Below are 14,838 nucleotides of genomic sequence, written 5' to 3'. Positions count from 1 at the left end.
TAACCGTCCCATTATCGGTCTGTCTCCCTACTAGACTGACGTCTTTGAAGCAGAGATTTCTGTCTTTCTCATCTTATCTCTGTGGCATACAGCTTTACTGAAGGAATACTCATTGAATAAATGAAGACAAATCATTCTATACTATTGTTGGAAAATGAAATTAAATAAAAAATTATCTGTGACCTATAGACAATCCCAGTCCATCGAATCCAGGTGCCTAGACTGATGTCCTCAGACTACATTCACACAGGGGACACAGTTTATTGCGGGCGGGGGGAGTGTTCGATTATCTCTGGGACAGGTAAACTCTGTTATAACGCTTCTCCTCAGCTCTGTAGTCTCCTCAGCCTTTGAAAGCATTTGCATTTTTGATTCCTCTGAGTATTTTGACTAATACAGACCTGAAGAAAAATACGAAGTATACAAGAAGCATAAAGTCGCATATTCTGAAGACCCAGATTGTACACCATAAACTATGCAGGAAGTTATACTTTTCAAAGACCTATATTACAGTTATTATTCAATACAGCTGTGCTTTTTAATTACTATGTTCTCATCTAAAAAGCTACGATATCAGTGGCTTAATGAAGCAGATATCTAAATTCAGCTGTTATAATTATGTTGTCCTTGACTTTGAGGGAAAGAAGCCTGTCTCACTCCCAGGCATATCTCCGGGGCCACGACTTCTGGATCTCAGTAATAAAGACCAAGCTGAACTAGGATACAGTTTCTGTAGCTCGCCTACCTTGGAGGTCGTGTGGGGTCATTTGGATGCAGGACTTTAATTTCTCATGAAGCTCTGGGTAATAAACAGCCAGTGGCCAGGCATGGGCACTGGAGGATCATACTAACCCCCCGAATAAGGAGGAAAGGGGCCTTTCTCCCGTGCTGCTTCCTGCCGCAGCGTCAGAGGCCTGTAGCGACAGAGGCCCATCGCTGTTTGTACCCACCACTTGGCGGTCAGACCCAGAACCTCTACAATCTAGTAAGAATAACTGGAAGACAAAACGAATATATTTATTACCACGGAAGAAAGCAAAAACTAAAAACAAATAAAACACCTAAAGTCTTACTAGGCGTAAAACACATTGAAGATTGATTCCTTCTATTAAAGAGCATAAGAACATCCAGCAATATGGTGGGCTGGCGCATTGGGACCAAAGGCTCCCATTTCCAGCTGATACCTTGCCTCAGATCATTAAGCATCTGACCAGATACTATGGAACTACCAGGTTAGAATTCGGTGAATGGAGGAACCCAGAGAGGGCAGTGGGTCCTGGAGCCACCTTGGCCCTGAGGGCAATTGCCGAGCCACCTAAAGCTGTGCTTTGGTCTTGCCGACCTTACAGAGTCTGAGGACAGAGGTCAAGGCCCTGAGCATGCCCAGTGGGCAGTCCAACCCTTTTCCCAGTAAGGGTGCGGTCCCCAGAGAGAGTGAATAAGAAGCCCACTCTGCCCACCTCCCCAGGAAGCTGTGAGGAGAGCTGTCCCAACGGAACTGAGCTGAGTTGTCACCATAAGCTGGGGCTTAAAAAGGTTTATAGCAGCTAGTGGTTAAAAATGCTCAGTCTTGAATATAAAGTGGATGAGATCACCCTTGGAGTCTGCCCCAAAGCACATGCCCAGGCTCCCTGGCTGAGCATCCCTGATCTCTGAAAAGCCCCCAAGCTATGATCCGCAGTGGAGCAGCTCGCAGTCAAAAAATAAACAAGCAATCAAGGGAAAAGGGTACTTTGCACGAGAACCAGCAGAAGCACCAGAAATAGAAACATAAAAACTTCAGATATTGAATATGAAAGCATGAATTATAAAACCACTACACTCACTATGTTTAAATGAAATGTTTCAGACTTAATAGTAAAATGTTGAAAACTTTCCCTCCGGGTTTGGCAGTAAGACAAAGATGCCTGTGATCACCCTCGATTCAACACTGCACGGGAGTCTTTCCCTATGCAGTAAGGCATGAAAAAAAAAGACAGAGAATTGGGAAGAAAACAAGCGATCATTCTTGGCAGATATGCAGAGAATCTAAAAGAACCAACAGGCAAATTAATAAAATAATAAGAGATATTAGCAAGGTTGCTGGGTAAAAACTTAAACACAAAGTAAATTACATAGTGGTGATGGTTGCACAATAGTGTGAATATACTAACTACCACTGAGCTGTACACTTTTCAATGGCTAAAATGGTAAATTGTGTTATGTGTATTTTACCACAATAAAAACTGCAAATCTATATACCAGCAACAAACAAACAAAAAAGTACACATTTATGATAGCATTAAAAATATCACATGCCTAAAAATTAATAAAACATGGAATATTGATGGAAAATTTATAAACTTTTACTGAGACACTAAAATAAGACTAAAAAAGAGATGCCGATATAAGAATTGTTCTCCGTAAACTGTTCTATATATCCAATAGAATTCCAAACAAAATCCCAATATGCTGTGTGTGTGTGTGTGTGTGTGTGTGTGTGTCTGTGTGTGTGTGAGAGAGAGAGAGAGAAACAGAAACATGACAAGTCATTTCTAACATTTATATAGAAACACAAAGGGCCAGGAAGAGCCAACTCTTCAATAAGAAGTGAGCAGACTTTTACTGCTAGTTATAATTTCCTAGGAAAATTAAGGGAATAGAACAGCATAGAGTCCAGAAACAGACCCGCACATATGTGGACACTTGACCTCTGACACAGGTGGACTTGTTGATCATTGTAGAAAGTATAACTTTTATAACAAGAGACATTGGGACAGTAGGGTGTCTAAATGGGAAAAAAATTAAGTTGTCATATCTTAACAAAACTGTCGGACCTTAAACAAAAATTAATTCCTAGTGGATTATACCTAAATGTGAAAATGAAAACCACAAAGCTTTATAACATAAGAGACTACCTTTACGATGTCACAGTGAGATAGGATTTCTAAAATAAAAATAAGAAAGCATTAATCATTTAAAAGTGTAACGATTTTGATTATTTTAAGAATATGGTATTCTGTTCATTAAAAGATACCATGAAGTGACCCTGATTTCTGAAGAAAACTATAAAATTCCGATGGACATCGAAGAACGAAATAAACAGGGAGACATCGTGTTTATGGGTAGGGAGACTCAATCTGTCAAGATGTCAGTTCTACTCAACTTGATCTATAAATTCAATGCAATTCCAATAAAAATCCCAGCAAGTTATCTTGTGGATATTGACAAACTAATTGTAAAGTTCACGTGGAGAGACAAAAGACTCAGAACAGCCAGTGCAATATTAGATGAGAAGAACAAAGTTGGAGGGCTGACACTCCTCAACTTCAAGACTTACTATAAAGCTATGGGAATCAAGACAGTGTGGTATCGGCAAAAGAATACAAAAAGTAGATAAATGAAACAGAATAGAGAGCCCAGAAATAGACCTCCATAGACACAGTCAACTAATCTTTGACAAAGGGGCAAAGGCAATACGACGGAGCAAAGATAGTCTCTAACAAATGGTGCCAGAAGTACTGGACATCCACACGCAGACCTTACAACCTTCGCAAAATTAACTCAACATAAATCGTCGACCTAAACGCAAAAAGCAAAATTATAAAAACTCCTAGAAGATAACATAGGAAAAAAACTAGAAAACCTTGGGTACAGTGATGACATTTTAGATTTAACAGCAAAGGTATGATCTATGAAAGAAATAATTCACAAGTTGGACTTTATTAAAATTAAAGTCCGGTGAAAAAGAATTTTGAGATAATGATAAGACAAACCACAGATTGGAATATTTGCAAAAGACATATGATAAAAGACTGTTACCCAAAATATACAAAGAACTCTTAAAACTCAACAATAAGAAAACAAATCATGTGATTGAAGGATAGGCTGAAAATATTCACAGATGCATCACAGGGGTAGATGTGTAGTTGGCAATAAGCCTATGAAAAGATGCTCCACTCCATAGGTCATCAGGGAAATGCAAATTAAAACAAGATAACCCTACACACCTCCTAGAGTGGCCAAAACCTAGAACACTGACTCCACCGAATGCTGGCGGGATGTGGAGCAATGGGAACTTTCATCCATTGCTGGTGAAATGCAAAATGGCACAGCCACGGTGAAGACGATTCGGCAGCTTCTTACATAACAAAACATACCGTTACCATACGACCCCGCGATCACACTCCCTGGTATTTACTCGAGGGAGCTGAAGTCTTATGTTCACACAAAAACCTGCACGCGATGTTTACAGCAGCATTATTCATAATTGCCAAAAGCTAGAAGCAAACAAGATGTCCTCCAGTAGGTAAATGGATAGTACACTGTAGTGCATTCAGACGATGGAATATTATTCGGCACTTAAAACATGCACTATCAAGTCATGAGAAGACATGGAGGAAGCTTAAATGCACAGGACTGAGTGAAAGAAACCAATGTGAACAGTCTATATACTATATGATAGCGACTATATCACGTTTTGGAAAAGGCAAAACTATGGTGACAGTAAAAAGATCGATAGTCAGCAGGGGTCGAGGGGAGGGAGGGAGGGAGGGCCAGGTGGAGCACAGAGGATTTTTAGAGCAGTACATATCATTATACATTGGCCAAAACCACGTAGAATGAACAACATCAAGTGTGAACCCTAATGTAAACTATGGACTTTGGGTGATAATGATTGTCAGTGTGGGTTCATCAATCGTAACAAATGAACCACTCAGATGGGGGATACTGATAACTGAGGAGGCTGTGCTTGACTGGGGATGGGGGTATATGGGGAATCTCTGTGCCTTCTGCTCAATTTTGCTGTGAACCTAAGACTGCTCTAGAGAAGAAAGCCTGCGAAAAAGGGTCCCGGAAAGACAGTAAGAAGGCAAGCTCAGGACCGGACCGAGTTTTCTAATCCTGGTTCCGCCACACACTCAGCGACGTTGTGATCCTGGGCAAATTCCTCAATCTCTTTGAACCTCAGTACGTTAGTAAGAACAGGACTCACCTCGTAGTTATTTCGAATATTAAGGAGAAGATAATGCATAGCAGCGTAGAGCACAGAGCAGGCACTCAACACTCAACGAATCCATTTGTGAGAAAGTTGCTATCTTCCTTTATCATTCAGTGTCACGGGACCACAAGAGTTTGCTGAATCAGTTACCTGCCCCCCCACCCCAAACGCGACCCCGTCCCTCTCGACGAACTAAACCTCACCCACGTGTCTTTCTGCTTCCGTCCACTCCGCCTCCACAGTGGGAGGGAAGGACGGCCCAGTCTGCGAGAGGGTCGAGGGGCCCATCCCGGCCCCGGGATGTGCTGGTGCACCTGCCGTCCTGTCCCTCAAACGTCCCACCCGCCTGGCCTCACTCCCGCATGCAGCCTGAGCGGGCGGCTGTTTGGTGAGTGGGCTCCCCCAGCCAGAGGCTGAGGCAAGGTGGATAATGAAGTTTGTCAGTGATTCAGGAGCATCACAAACAACTTTCACATACTCTGTATGGTCGTGAAGTGACCATTTCTCATTTATAATTTCCTAGGAAAATTAAGGGAATAGAACAGCATAGAGTCCAGAAACAGACCCGCACATATGTGGACACTTGACCTCTGACACAGGTGGACTTGTTGATCATTGTAGAAAGTATAACTTTTATAACAAGAGACATTGGGACAGTAGGGTGTCTAAATGGGAAAAAAATTAAGTTGTCATATCTTAACAAAACTGTCGGACCTTAAACAAAAATTAATTCCTAGTGGATTATACCTAAATGTGAAAATGAAAACCACAAAGCTTTATAACATAAGAGACTACCTTTACGATGTCACAGTGAGATAGGATTTCTAAAATAAAAATAAGAAAGCATTAATCATTTAAAAGTGTAACGATTTTGATTATTTTAAGAATATGGTATTCTGTTCATTAAAAGATACCATGAAGTGACCCTGATTTCTGAAGAAAACTATAAAATTCCGATGGACATCGAAGAACGAAATAAACAGGGAGACATCGTGTTTATGGGTAGGGAGACTCAATCTGTCAAGATGTCAGTTCTACTCAACTTGATCTATAAATTCAATGCAATTCCAATAAAAATCCCAGCAAGTTATCTTGTGGATATTGACAAACTAATTGTAAAGTTCACGTGGAGAGACAAAAGACTCAGAACAGCCAGTGCAATATTAGATGAGAAGAACAAAGTTGGAGGGCTGACACTCCTCAACTTCAAGACTTACTATAAAGCTATGGGAATCAAGACAGTGTGGTATCGGCAAAAGAATACAAAAAGTAGATAAATGAAACAGAATAGAGAGCCCAGAAATAGACCTCCATAGACACAGTCAACTAATCTTTGACAAAGGGGCAAAGGCAATACGACGGAGCAAAGATAGTCTCTAACAAATGGTGCCAGAAGTACTGGACATCCACACGCAGACCTTACAACCTTCGCAAAATTAACTCAACATAAATCGTCGACCTAAACGCAAAAAGCAAAATTATAAAAACTCCTAGAAGATAACATAGGAAAAAAACTAGAAAACCTTGGGTACAGTGATGACATTTTAGATTTAACAGCAAAGGTATGATCTATGAAAGAAATAATTCACAAGTTGGACTTTATTAAAATTAAAGTCCAGTGAAAAAGAATTTTGAGATAATGATAAGACAAATCACAGATTGGAATATTTGCAAAAGACATATGATAAAAGACTGTTACCCAAAATATACAAAGAACTCTTAAAACTCAACAATAAGAAAACAAATCATGTGATTGAAGGATAGGCTGAAAATATTCACAGATGCATCACAGGGGTAGATGTGTAGTTGGCAATAAGCCTATGAAAAGATGCTCCACTCCATAGGTCATCAGGGAAATGCAAATTAAAACAAGATAACCCTACACACCTCCTAGAGTGGCCAAAACCTAGAACACTGACTCCACCGAATGCTGGCGGGATGTGGAGCAATGGGAACTTTCATCCATTGCTGGTGAAATGCAAAATGGCACAGCCACGGTGAAGACGATTCGGCAGCTTCTTACATAACAAAACATACCGTTACCATACGACCCCGCGATCACACTCCCTGGTATTTACTCGAGGGAGCTGAAGTCTTATGTTCACACAAAAACCTGCACGCGATGTTTACAGCAGCATTATTCATAATTGCCAAAAGCTAGAAGCAAACAAGATGTCCTCCAGTAGGTAAATGGATAGTACACTGTAGTGCATTCAGACGATGGAATATTATTCGGCACTTAAAACATGCACTATCAAGTCATGAGAAGACATGGAGGAAGCTTAAATGCACAGGACTGAGTGAAAGAAACCAATGTGAACAGTCTATATACTATATGATAGCGACTATATCACGTTTTGGAAAAGGCAAAACTATGGTGACAGTAAAAAGATCGATAGTCAGCAGGGGTCGAGGGGAGGGAGGGAGGGAGGGCCAGGTGGAGCACAGAGGATTTTTAGAGCAGTACATATCATTATACATTGGCCAAAACCACGTAGAATGAACAACATCAAGTGTGAACCCTAATGTAAACTATGGACTTTGGGTGATAATGATTGTCAGTGTGGGTTCATCAATCGTAACAAATGAACCACTCAGATGGGGGATACTGATAACTGAGGAGGCTGTGCTTGACTGGGGATGGGGGTATATGGGGAATCTCTGTGCCTTCTGCTCAATTTTGCTGTGAACCTAAGACTGCTCTAGAGAAGAAAGCCTGCGAAAAAGGGTCCCGGAAAGACAGTAAGAAGGCAAGCTCAGGACCGGACCGAGTTTTCTAATCCTGGTTCCGCCACACACTCAGCGACGTTGTGATCCTGGGCAAATTCCTCAATCTCTTTGAACCTCAGTACGTTAGTAAGAACAGGACTCACCTCGTAGTTATTTCGAATATTAAGGAGAAGATAATGCATAGCAGCGTAGAGCACAGAGCAGGCACTCAACACTCAACGAATCCATTTGTGAGAAAGTTGCTATCTTCCTTTATCATTCAGTGTCACGGGACCACAAGAGTTTGCTGAATCAGTTACCTGCCCCCCCACCCCAAACGCGACCCCGTCCCTCTCGACGAACTAAACCTCACCCACGTGTCTTTCTGCTTCCGTCCACTCCGCCTCCACAGTGGGAGGGAAGGACGGCCCAGTCTGCGAGAGGGTCGAGGGGCCCATCCCGGCCCCGGGATGTGCTGGTGCACCTGCCGTCCTGTCCCTCAAACGTCCCACCCGCCTGGCCTCACTCCCGCATGCAGCCTGAGCGGGCGGCTGTTTGGTGAGTGGGCTCCCCCAGCCAGAGGCTGAGGCAAGGTGGATAATGAAGTTTGTCAGTGATTCAGGAGCATCACAAACAACTTTCACATACTCTGTATGGTCGTGAAGTGACCATTTCTCATGATGAGGATGAAGAGGAAAGGCTCTTCAAAAATAACACAGGAGACACTACCACGGAGAAGGGTGGAAAGATGTCTATAGACATCAAGGGTAACCATGGTGATGACGGTTTTCCCGGGGCCTGAAAACCGTCTGAAAACCGTCTGCAATGACTTGGCTTCGCATCCCTGCAATTCCTCACACATTAGACTCAGACTCCTTACGTGTGTGGATGCTGCTGGGGGTTAATTGTGACCGTGAATATTCACGATAGTCATAATACCCTCGAAGCTCTGTAAATTACACACGTATCTGAAAGGGAATCATGGAGCTGAGAAAGACACGCGTGGATTTCCAAGGTTAAAAACAGCGCCCCACTTTCCAGTGGGAATTCAATTCCATACCTGTTCAAACAAACCCTAGGTTTGAAAATCCTACAAAACTTCCACAGTTGCCTTTGAATATACAGATGCCTGACTGCTTGCATTACGCAAGACACAAACATAGCTCTCGTTCAGGTATTTTTATAATGATAATTCCGGCACATACATTTGTATCACAAAGATAGTTTGCCTTGGTTCAAAATAGATTTTACCATCTGGATGGTAAGAGTCCGGAAATCCTGCCAGGGAGCAGGAAAGCTGGAAGCACTGGGGTGTCCGTTCTAAGGAAGAACCGGGAAGTCATCGAGAGCTTGGTCCAGCATACTTCACGGGGTGTCACTGCTTACAGGAGGTGGGCTTTGTTCTGAGGGTCTCCAGGGGCCCGAGCTAGAGTCTTCAGTGAGGAACCAAGGAGGGCCTGCCTCGCGCTGAGAAACACGCGGAATGGGGTGACTGTTCTCTCGAGGGGGTGAAGGTCCCGGTGGGTAAGAAGCTAACGCAAAGGCCAGAGGTGACCTGACACAATGGCACACGGAGGGGCCTCTTGGCCTTGAAGCCTTGAGAGTTTTGGAGTCTATGAAGTGACACGTGGGTCATAAAAGGGATGCAGCGTGAGCAGCACTGTGAACAGGGCTCGGCAGTTGTCCCAACGTGTCATAGCTACGTGACCTTTGAACATTCTCAACTTCTCTTTCTCTCGTTTTCCCCATCTGTACGCTGAGGATACAAACGGGACGAGTTACACGTGTTACTGCGGGTAAAGCACACAGCAAAGTGCCTGGCAGAGCAAGTGCTCCCTAAATGCCAGCGGTCAGCAGTGCTGACGTCACCACTTGGTGTTATTTCCCGAGAAACTGGGACCCGCATGCACACAGACTTATTTTTAGGAATTTAGAGCCCTGCCAATCAAGAGTCTAAGTCTGGGTCATGAACATTAACGTTCGTGGTATGAATTGTTTAAAAACCTTAAATAACTATCTTTTTAGAAGGTGCATTCGAGCCATCAGATGACAATGAAGAGGACAATACAACAAAGCTAAACTGGGGCGGGGGTACCTTTTGCTTGCTTGCTCTCGGCTGCTGTCCAGCGTACATTTCACAGGCTTGGAGGTCTGCTGGCCACTCGTGATTACTTCTCCCACCTAAAATAAAAATATGACAGTGCTGGGGAGAAGAGAGCATGTGCCTGCTTGTCAGACCCGACAGGGTGCCGGGCTAACTAGGTATTTTACGTATTTTACTTCTTTAACCCCCCACTTCCCAATATTCCTATGAGACAGGGATGACTTGTGGGCAGAGGGAAGGAATTTAAAACCCCTCGCCTCACGTTGCCTTGGACCACTGACCAGGGAGGGGCTTCCGTCCTTGGCTTGTAAGGAAGAGAGCGATCTAGAGTGGGCGTGCACTCCTCTGCCTCTGTGGGCTCCTCCTCTTTGGAAAGAAGATACCTCGTTTCCTGGTCACATCTCGCTGGTGGCAGTCACTCCTCTGAAAGGTGAGGAACATCTGCCACTCTCGTCTGTCCTGCCTGAGACTCGATGTGTTGCACAGCAGTGGTCAAACCCATGCAAGTGATTAGGGAGAAAGATGAGGCGTGGGCTTGGAAGGCCGTCACCGGCCCGGCTCCCACGTGCTGGCTCAGGCGAGCTCGCTGGGCTCACCAGCTGTGTTTAGAAAGAAGTCAGGAGCTCAGTTTAGTCTTAATCCTGAAGCAGATGCTCTGGTCCAATATTTACTGGACCTCTGCACTGGAGTGCTGGCCACTTAATCTTATTAATAGATGGGGTAATTTATTTCCCATTGACTAGTGCTTCGTGGTTACATGCTCCACAGGTCAGAACCCTCAAAAGCCATGCCCATTGTTTATCCCATGTAGGTTTCAATAAGTGATGAATGAACAATGAAGAAATGAGTCCTCGTCTGCGGGACTGTGGCAGCAGACTCGGGGAGGTGAGTGCCCTTATGGATAATGGGGTGATACGAGAATCAGTTTTTTTAGATAGTGCAGTTGTATATTTTTCTATCATATTTTATAAAAATTCAATCTGCGTGATTTAGTTCAGCTCCCTTACGCAGAAGAACATGAATGTAAGCTGGCCTTTCCCCTCCGATAGACCTCACGGGAGAGCCTATATACAATGCGAGAAAAAAAGATTCCCCTTAAAGACTGTCTTTTCTGTACACCTACTGAAGAGCTGACTCGGAAAAAAATACCTTTAAGCATCACAAATGATTTGTGCAATGGCTAGACTTTTGCTGAGACTTCGGAAGAAAATAACAATGAATACCGCATGCACTAAAGACATTAAATTTCAAGTCTGGAAGAGTTTGTTCGGAAATGTTTTAAGAGAGGTACAGTCTGCATAACAAAAAGTTGTAGAAGAATAATACTGTGCAAGAATCAGCAACTAAAGCACAGATGCGATGTTTACTGAATAATTAAAGATGGTGACTCATGGAAAGGCTCACCTAACAAAGCAGGTCTTTATTATCATCAAATACAGTTTATTTTGGAGGAGGCTAATTCTAAAATGCTTTATTGATGCTTTAAAGTATATCTCATGCCATAATTTCATTGTTTTCCATTAATTTCTTGCTGGCCAACAATGTCATGTTTTCGGATGTCACTGCGGCAGGGTATGAGCGTTTACACCCTTTTTCTATGCAAACTTAAATGGCTTTTCTGCCTTTTCTCTAACTGAATGAGTGCGATGAATACCAACACCTCCCCTGCCTCCCCAGCCTGGCCTTTGGGAGATGGAAACACCTCAGTTGCTGCTGATTCCAGCTCTGGTTTATGAAGCCATATTAACGTTGAACACGAAAGAAAGACGGACTCGACGAGGCAAAACAGAGGTGCCTCCGAGTTGAGGGGTGCCTCCGAGTCATCCGGGTAATGAGCAAGGGCCCCTTTCTCCCGCAAGGTCTCAGGGAGGCGGCGGGACTTCCGAGATCGGGCTGCACGGTGTGTGCGGGGCCACACGGCCTGACAGAGTCCTCCGCCTCGGTGGAGATGTCCTGCGCCGTCCAACGCGGCAAATGAGCATTCCAAGTGCAGTGGGGACGACTGAGACACAGACATTTTAATTTGATTTAAGTAATTTTAATTTGCATTGACTAAGCCAGAGAGTTGGGAACAGGACCCGAGAAAGGCCCAAACCCATATGCAGGCTGCCCAGTCCCCCCTCAGGAGGGAAGGAGACCCCGCCCGTACCTGTTACCCCTAATTCATCTATGATCCTTGAGCACATGGCTTTTTCAGTTCTGGAAGTCTCTCCTCCTTCCTTGACATGTCTGGGACTTTGAATGCTACGTGAGTGTAAGAAACCAGAGCCTACAGTGTTCCAATCTCTGTTCTATGTGGTGTCTAAGGCTGCTCCCAGCCCGACTTGGGACAACTCTGAAGGACCATGACCGCCCAGAGCTTGCTGAGGTGTTGGCTGAGGCCTCTGTTGGGCATGCGGTGCAGCTCAACTTCTGGTCCCCTCCGGCCCTCCCACAGGCCTCGACCCCTAGGCCACTCCCTAACAAACACCTCGCAAGATCATCCCCATCTCAGGGGAGTGGTGGCACCTTAGCACCTTTCTTATGTTTTAGTATTTTAATTACATTAATGAGGCCAATGTTAGTTAAAATACATTAAAATATCAACTTTGAGGAAAAGGTGCTTGAGCCAAAAAGTACAAGTTTTGCATTGCTTCAAATGTGAAGCAACAAAACATGAAGACTAACAAGAATGGGAGCGCATGCATAATTAGAGTCTTAAAACACCCCATTTCTAACACTGTCATTTGTCACATAATAAGCTCAGACAAAGATTCTCTGTGTTTATGGAAATGTAAATAGAATCACAAATTTGGAACTTTCCTTCACAGAGAATTTGCTGTGCACCAGAATCTAAATGTGTTCCTTATTTTTAAAAGATATTTTCAGCTCAGTTAGTTTCAAAGGTTCTTTTAAGTTTAAAAGTTAGAAGGAATTAAGAAATCAACAGTAAGAAAAATATTAACACCACCATTCACATAAACAGCAGGTGAAACATTCCTGCTCCGAGGTCCCGTTTCCCAAGCAGAGGGTCATTGACCGACTCAGAGTCCCAAGGCACCGGAACACTGGCCTTTGGTCTTCCACTGCCTGTGGTCTAGCGGTATCCTCCTCTAGAAAGTCACGTTCATTGACATCAACCACCTTATTCATTCGTGCTAAGCGTGTTTGGTAATGACTGATGGAGATGTCATGAGGGCAATGTTTAATCAATTAGATGATGTGGGACGAATGCTTTCCTGAATCCATAGAGAAATGTAAGCAACTACTTGGAAATTCAATTGTGGGAGAGCCGCGAAAGTAGAGATTAATGTCTTAATGATGCTAAACATTATTTTAACTCTTACAGAGTCATGAAATTGAGAGTTGGGTGTGAATATGGAGGTAGTAATGGAGTCCGCTTGTCTACAGAATGCAAAAGTCCGTTCTAAGGCTTTGCTGACACATGGCTTCCCAGTCTTTGCTGGAATAGTATCGCAAGATAGAGTCTCACCTCTTCCTGCAGCAGCACCCTGCACTGAGACCGTCTGCATTACTTGAACGAAATTTATGTGGTTGCTTTACCAACTATAAAAGTCATGAATACAGCAAACCCGGACTATATGAACGGCGTAGAAATACAGTGAAGAGATGCAAGGAAGGGAGACCTAGCTCTCAATCTTGCATTTAGTTTGAACCATAGAAATGACCAATATCTAACCATTTTTGACCTGTAAAACACTGGTTTCACACAGTTCAACTTAATAGATGTTTATATAAAGTTAAATAAGAATGAGCAAACGATCATTCCATTTCAGATGAAGACTTGCTAGTGGCAAATCAGAAGAGCGAATGGACAAAGAACGTGGAACATAATCGGAGACGGTTGTTGAGAAAGAAAACACAAAACCATCCACCTTTTAACTTTTTTGTGCAAATTTACCCTGGCTTCTTAAATAACAGCATTCATGAAAATCAGAAATAAATTTCTTTTAGATTTTCACCTTGTATCATAGTTTCAACTATTACCTCCATTAAATCCATTCAAAGAAATATTTACTGAGTACATTTTTCTGTGCCGCACATAGGACTAAGTGGTAGATATGGAATGATAGATTAAAAAAATTATCCCTGATTACTTCATGAGGAATAAAGACACAGTGTATGCAATAAGACATACCGAAGAAGGTGCAATTGATAGATACGTGCATAGACTACTGAAGCCCACGGTAGGGACACCTCCTGGGTGGCATGGGGGACAAGGATCAAAGAAAGCTTACTAGAGTGTTTGAGCTTTGAAATGAATTTTAAAGAATAGGTAGGAATTTGCCAGAAAATGGAGGTCATGCAGAGATGAAGAACATTCCAGGGAGAGAAAAAAGCATGAACAAAGACAGGAAGATAGAGGCCCACAGGAACTAGCAGAGCATATTGGGCAGAAAGTAGCTAGAAATAAGGCTGAAGAAACAGGCCAAGGTCAGATCTTGGGAGACTTCATTTTAAGATACTTGGACTTTGCACAGAGGTGATGGGAGCCTTTGCAGTATTTTTCCCCCTCAGTGATGTAGTTAATTCACCTCAGTTGCAAGAGTAGCGGGCTCAATGCGCCCTTCTTATTTTCAGTAGCCAACGCGTGTGATGTAAACAAGAACACTAAGTCCAGTGGAGTGATGGCTTTTGAAAGACGTATTTTTTCCTCACTAGATTAAGATATACTTTTCTTTTTAGACTATGCTAGTGAAGCTTCTGCTGCCATTCCCCTTTCCCTTTTCTACTCTGAAAATACTGACGACAAACAATTTGCTGGGAAAATGTCTAAATGTGTGTAAGGGCCATAGGGTTGACTGTAGGAACACTCGCGTGTAAACTGTTGGCCGATGAAGCTGCAGACTTCGGACATGCACGACTTTTCTATCTTCCCACTGTATCACATGAGATAGATAGGTTTCGGACTTGGCATTCGAGATCACCTAGCACTGATCCATCCTCTGAAAAGGGGTCATTTGCATAAAGTACAATTCATTAAGCAAATTTCCCCAGAGGAGGTGAAAACAAAAGTTAAATGGATAGTGTCCTTAAAAAGAGC

At 43.1% G+C, this 14,838-nt stretch overlaps 1 protein-coding gene across 1 annotated transcript in view; it reads right to left on the bottom strand.

The window, feature by feature from the left end:
* The window catches only part of LRRC6 (leucine rich repeat containing 6), a 60,151-nt gene that overhangs the window by 2,969 nt on the left and 42,344 nt on the right, over positions 1-14,838 (bottom strand). Inside the window, exon 12 of the mRNA XM_011373826.1 lies at positions 9,786-9,871. Coding sequence (XP_011372128.1) covers positions 9,786-9,871 — 86 coding nt within the window. The remainder of the gene's footprint in view (positions 1-9,785; positions 9,872-14,838) is intronic.

This window comes from Pteropus vampyrus, unplaced genomic scaffold (assembly GCF_000151845.1).
Source record: "Pteropus vampyrus isolate Shadow unplaced genomic scaffold, Pvam_2.0 Scaffold232, whole genome shotgun sequence".
Lineage (NCBI taxonomy): Eukaryota > Metazoa > Chordata > Mammalia > Chiroptera > Pteropodidae > Pteropus > Pteropus vampyrus.
This window is presented reverse-complemented; position numbering and strand designations above follow the sequence as displayed.